This window comes from Pseudochaenichthys georgianus, unplaced genomic scaffold (assembly GCF_902827115.2).
Source record: "Pseudochaenichthys georgianus unplaced genomic scaffold, fPseGeo1.2 scaffold_792_arrow_ctg1, whole genome shotgun sequence".
Classification (NCBI taxonomy): Eukaryota; Metazoa; Chordata; class Actinopteri; order Perciformes; family Channichthyidae; genus Pseudochaenichthys; species Pseudochaenichthys georgianus.
Window position 1 is genome coordinate 61529 of NW_027263340.1, and position 6536 is coordinate 68064.

General features: G+C 39.5%; 1 protein-coding gene across 1 annotated transcript; it reads left to right on the plus strand.

Moving 5' to 3' along the window:
* The first annotated feature begins 1926 nt into the window (after window positions 1-1926).
* LOC117444308 (trichohyalin-like) lies at window positions 1927-3484 on the plus strand. The gene is made up of 2 exons (XM_071202728.1): window positions 1927-2539; window positions 2661-3484. Exons 1-2 carry the CDS (start codon window positions 1927-1929, stop codon window positions 3482-3484), a joined length of 1437 nt encoding a protein of 478 aa, XP_071058829.1.
* Window positions 3485-6536: the final 3052 nt, after the last annotated feature.

Here is a 6536-nt window from a genome sequence, read left to right on the forward strand (position 1 = left end):
GTTCAGGTGTATATCAGTATGTAGTGTCTCTACTTTAAAGAGTCCTCTCCTGCTGATGTTCAGGTGTATATCAGTATGTAGTGTCTCTACTTTAAAGAGTCCTCTCCTGCTGATGTTCATGTTATATCAGTATGTAGTGTCTCTACTTTAAAGAGTCCTCTCCTGCTGATGTTCAGGTGTATATCAGTATGTAGTGTCTCTACTTTAAAGAGTCCTCTCCTGCTGATGTTCAGGTGTATATCAGTATGTAGTGTCTCCACTTTAAAGAGTCCTCTCCTGCTGATGTTCAGGTGTATATCAGTATGTAGTGTCTCTACTTTAAAGAGTCCTCTCCTGCTGATGTTCAGGTGTATATCAGTATGTAGTGTCTCCACTTTAAAGAGTCCTCTCCTGCTGATGTTCAGGTGCATATCAGTATGTAGTGTCTCTACTTTAAAGAGTCCTCTCCTGCTGATGTTCAGGTGTATATCAGTATGTAGTGTCTCCACTTTAAAGAGTCCTCTCCTGCTGATGTTCAGGTGTATATCAGTATGTAGTGTCTCTACTTTAAAGAGTCCTCTCCTGCTGATGTTCAGGTGTATATCAGTATGTAGTGTCTCCACTTTAAAGAGTCCTCTCCTGCTGATGTTCAGGTGTATATCAGTATGTAGTATCTCTACTTTTAAAGAGTCCTCTCCTGTTGATGTTCAGGTGTATATCAGTATGAAGTGTCTCTACTTTAAAGAGTCCTCTCCTGCTGATGTTCAGGTGTATATCAGTATGAAGTGTCTCCACTTTAAAGAGTCCTCTCCTGCTGATGTTCAGGTGTACTTAGTGTCTCTACTTTAAAGAGTTCTCTCCTGCTGATGTTCAGGTGTATATCGCTACGTAGTGTCTCTACTTTAAAGAGTCCTCTCCTGCTTGTGTTCAGGTGTATATCAGTATGAAGTGTCTCTACTTTAAAGAGTCCTCTCCTGCTGATGTTCAGGTGTATATCGCTACGTAGTGTCTCTACTTTAAAGAGTCCTCTCCTGCTGATGTTCAGGTGTATATCGGTATGTAGTGTCTCTACTTTAAAGAGTCTTCTCCTGCTGATGTTCAGGTGTACTTAGTGTCTCTACTTTAAAGAGTCCTCTCCTGCCGATGTTCAGTTGTATATCGGTATGTAGTGTCTTTACTTTAAAGAGTCCTACAATTAGATGGAAAACAGTTACAAAGAGACAGACAATTACAACAAAGAGACAATTAATCACCATAAAAAAATATTTTAGTAGAGAAATGTTTTCATTGAAGTTAATGTGTATTAATCCTGTAAAAAAAAGTTTTATTCAAAATGGCACTTCATCAAAATGCAATTGAGTGCAACTTCAACGTAACTGTATTTTTGGTTCCTATTACATAAGATAAGATGTACTTTATTGATCCCAAATTGGGAAATGTTTGCGTTGCAGCAGCATAAAAACAAGGCATTGCACATAATTAGAAATTAAAAGAGTAGAAATAAACATTTCAAAAATTTGAAACATATCAAAATAGAAATGTCTTTATCTAAACACAATTGCATTGCTAGGCAACAGCATGGTTCCATTCTTACTTCCTGTCAGCTGATGTCCTTCACTCCTTATTTGGAATGGAACCTTCAGAATGAGGACATCATCTGTTGCCTTCATGTAGAATTCTGAATTCTGCATTGATATTCTAAGAGTTTGCAGGACCTGGCTGTGACGGGGAATTCATTATCAGAGCATCAGAGAATTAGGCAGAAGGCAGAAGGAATTTGTCCAGCTCGTGTCAGATCATTGAAGAGATTAGGGATACTTACAGTTTTTTTAGCGAGATAATCTTCACAAGTGAACTCAACTTTTGTGGGATTTTTGTGACGTTAATTCAGTCGAACAATTACATTTAGTTTGCTAAACAACAGGTCATTTTGTCACAGCAGTAGAGATGGAGATGAACAATAGAGATGAGCTGGCAGCCAAGCTCGAGATTCTGCAAAAAGAAAATCAGGAAATGAAGTTGTTGCTGGAGCAGGAGAGGACTTTAAGGGATAAGCTTGAGATTGAAGGCGCTAAAAATAAGGAAGCGATGCTCAACGCATATACAGAGAAATCAGCGTTGCTATTTAAGCACAATGTGAACGTGAAAGCCCAGGTAATTGAGCAGAACATCTTGCGCTTCAACAATGAGGACCTGAACGTGAAATACGGAAACCTCCAGAGGTCACACAAGAAGGTTGAAGCCAAGATGGCCGCCTTGAGAAAGGCAATCCAGGAACTCAAACAACTGAAAGAACCCTGTGTTGAGGAGCAAGGTGTAGAGATGGCTGCTTTGTTGAAGGAAAACAAAACACTGAAACAAGAGAAGGAGCGTTGTGTTGAGGAGAAAGATGCAAAGATGGCCGCCTTGCAAAAGACTAACCAAGAACTCAAACAACTAAAGGAGCGTTGTGTTGAGGAGGAAGCTGTAAAGATAGCTGCTCTGCGTGAGAGAAACCAGGAAATCACACAACTGAAGGAGCGTTGTGTTGAGGAGGAAGCTGTAAAGATAGCTGCTCTGCGTGAGAGAACCAGGAAATCACACAACTGAAGGAGCGTTGTGTTGAGGAGGAAGCTGTAAAGATAGCTGCTCTGCGTGAGAGAAACCAGGAAATCACACAACTGAAGGAGCGTTGTGTTAAGGAGGAGGCAAATATGGCCGCCTTGCAAACAACAAACCAGGAACTCAAACAACAAACTTGCGTTGCGTTGAGGAGAAAGATGCAGAGATAGCTACTTTTCTGAAGGAAAACCAAACACTGAAACAAGAGAAGGAACGTTGTGTGGTGGAGGAGGTGAAGGTGGACAAGAAGGAGGATGTGGAGGTGAAAGTGGAACCAGAAGTTAGGCACGATGTGAAAATGAATGCCCTGGAAATTGAGCAGAAAGTCTTGCGCGGAAAGAATGAGGAACTGAACATGAAATATGGAAAGCTCCTCAAGATGCACGAGAAGGACAAAGCAGAGATGGCCGCCTTGAGAAAGACAAACCAGGATCTCAAACAACTGAAAGAACCCTGTGTTGAGGAGAAGGATGCAGAGATGGCTGCCTTGCAAAAGACAAACCAGGAACTCAAACAAGAGAAGTTGCGTTTTCTTGAGGTGAAACATTTTGAGATAGTCGTTTTGCATGAGAGAAACCATGAACTCCAACAACAGAAGGAACGTTGTGTGGAGGAGAAGGATGCAGAGATAGTTGCTTTGCATGAGAGAAACCAGGAACTGGAACAACAGAAGGAACGTTGTGTGGAGGAGAAGGATGCAGAGATTGTTGCTTTGCATGAGAGAAACCAGGAACTGGAACAACAGAAGGAACGTTGTGTGGAGGAGAAGGATGCAGAGATTGCCGCCTTGCTGAAGAAACAGCTGAAAAAACCACCAAAGGCACTCTGCGTGGTGAAGGAGGAGCGTGGTGGAGGTACAGGTGGAGTTGGAGGTGGAACAGGAAGTGAGGGTGGATCCACCTGAGCAAACCAATGAGCCGATGCCCACAACGCAGAGGAGGACAACACCACGGTGGAGAAGATTAATCAATTCCTTTTCTTGTATCCGCCCAAACGTCAACGATGACTAAAAAGGAAAACATGAGACTCAAAGGCAGCCCTGACATCGGCTTTAAAACTTAAAAAACTTTAAAAAACAAACTCACAACAACAACAAATAATAAGACATTAAAACATTTCAAGTCTAAAGCTCAAAGTGAGTGAGCAACAACATATACTCACAGCCAGTCAGGATATATATTTAAACACTTAACAGTTATTAGATCTGGTTAGACATCAACAAAGGTTCCAGAAGAGACTCACAGTGATGTGCAGTTTTAGCCACTAGGGGCAAAAAAACAACCTTAATTTTAAAAGAAATAAACTATTCCTTTGCTTCTAGTACCCTTAAATAAGAGGAACATTTAGTCATTACAAGTTATCAGGTTTATGTTATATCGTCATGTTTAGTTTATAGTATCCACTTTCATCTTTTTGTTGTATTTTTCATATTTATTGAATAGTTCATTTTCATATTTATGTTATATTTATCATGTTTGGTTAATAGTCCATTTTTTTATGTATCTTATATTTGTCATATTTACTTAATAGTACATTTCTATATTTATGTTTAGTCCATTGTTTACTTGTTAAAGTATAGTTTTGTCAATCAATAAAAAAACGTTTTATAATGATAACAATTCTGACACGTTGATTTATTTTACGTTTGTTTCTCCTGTCTACGTTTAACTTCTTACTTTTAATTTCAAGTCACCAGAGATTTAATCTGAGAATTCAACTAATAACAACATTCAATACAAATAAATTTGAATTAAAAACAACACTAGAATTATTTCTCGTCTGTTCCTCCTGTTTTTGTCTAGTTACCTTCATATTGAGTGACTTTAGCTCACCTGGCTCTGCCCTGATCAATACACTGACTTAAAGCTACTTCAGTACATACTTTATTACCTTGTTTACAAAGTTTGCATTCAACAATTATCATAATAAATATAAACAAAGGACAAAACAACACTATGTATTTGATTTCAAAGGTCTTCTCATCAGGGCTCTCTAAATAAAGAACTACGGCAGATCTGTAATATGTAATGCAGCCGCACCGTGTATTACAATGCCGTCATGTGATGACTTTCAAAGAGAAAAGCAAGAGCACTCGGAATTAAGTATTATTTTATACTTTTAAAATGTTTTCCGGATTTCATATAATATAAACACCAAATCCCAGCATGCATTGCGGCTAACACATCCAATCAGCGATCTTAAAACCATAGCTGAGGATCTCGGGTAATCGCTCGAAATGCCTACGTCTGTTTCCGGTTATATTTATTTTGAAATTCAGTTCCTGACGGACGCCAAAAAAGCCCGAGATTATGGAATTAAACCAATAAATAAAAGCAAGGATAATTGTGTGTTATTGGTGAGTAAAGAACAGTGTGTTATTTTGAAAAGAATAACAAATTAGAAGGAAAAAAAGATTTAAAAAATACAGATTTCAGTATCCTGAGGCTCTGAGCCCCATTTATTTTCCTCACAGACGACAACAAAAGTCCGAAATTATACGATTTAAAATAAAAGCAATAATTGTGGCTTGATATTGAGTAAGAACATGTTTTTATGAACCACACAGCTTCCGGTCTTCCACGACCCGACCGGAGAAAAAGACGTGCTGCAGCCTGCAGGCACGAAACACATTAGGCTTGTTTGAGACAAGCAAGACCTGCGCAGTTGCGATCAACGTCTTGCTTGTGCGTTGCATGATGGTTAGTCATCTTGTCCGACTTGCTCTGGAGGCTCGCCCACATGAGACTTTGAAATCTCGCGGGACAAAGACGCCCGCAGCCTTGAGAGCGAGGCGAGGCGAGTTGGCGCAGTTGCTCTCCAAGAGCTGCGGAAGCGAAATGCTTGATGGGAAACGGCTCGCTGGTATCTCGAGCTGAGCGCTCATTGGTGGTTTTTACCACGTGCTGCTGATGAAGCTCTCCCATTGGCTGGCAAAAGTTTGCTGTTGTTTTGTGTCAGTTTTACGTCGCCACATCCATTCCCATTTTTCATCATTGTTCCACAATGTTTATCATCATGAAATTAATATCTATATATTTTATACTATACTGCTTACCGTTTTCATACTTTATATATCTTAGCATATTCATACACACTGTTCATACTGCTCTCAGGCTGATATCTAGTGTATTCATACACACTGTTTATTCATCATTCAATTCATTCTATATGTTATTCTGTAGATTGTGTACATTACTTTCCACTTCGCTGCTTGTTGCACCTGGTTAGAAGCTAAACTGCATTTCGTTGTCTCAGTGCCTGTAATATGTGCAATAACAATAAAGTTTCTCTTTAAGTTAAACCAAATCATTAAAATAAAATCTATTGTAATGTAATGATTTGGTTTAACCTTATTTATTGAATACATCATTTAAAATGGCAAGATTAAATCAAATTACATCCATGTTGTACACATCATAAAGCTTAAAGTGGCAGCTAAAGAGTTAACACGGCAGCAGGTCTGTTCAATTCATGCTCATGAAGCTTCATGTGTGCGGATCTGAAGGGACTGATCATTTGTAGCCTGTCCACCTATCAGTTTGCAAACATTAAGAGGGAGGAGCATTTCTAATTATGGAACCCATGGTGTGGTTCATCATCATGACTGAATTAACAAACCTATATAAAGCAATGGAGATCACCTTTGTCTACAGTGGGTAAAATGGAATTTCCGCCATTGCAAACCCAGCCAGTCAAACCGACTCCGAGTCCGAGCTGTCCGACTTAAGACAAGCTTTTTGACACCTCCCCCGGCTGCGATCGGCTACTCTCGTCTACTTTCGAGGCGAGCCGCAATGTGTCTCAAACAAGCCTATTACCAGTAGAAATACATTGCTTTTAAAATCGTGCTGTGCAACACGAAAAAAAGGGGCAAATCGTGATGGTGAACACGAATCAATAGATTAAAAATTGTGTTGGTGAACACGAAATGCCGTGAGACTGGGTTGGATGTTCAG

Bases quoted from the DNA above. Each gene is read 5' to 3' on its own strand.
- LOC117444308 (XM_071202728.1), top strand. From the start codon at position 1,927: ATGGAGATGAACAATAGAGATGAGCTGGCAGCCAAGCTCGAGATTCTG. The intron at 2,540-2,660 runs GTGAGAGAACCA...CGTTGTGTTAAG, and splicing joins TGTAAAGATAGCTGCTCTGC to GAGGAGGCAAATATGGCCGC.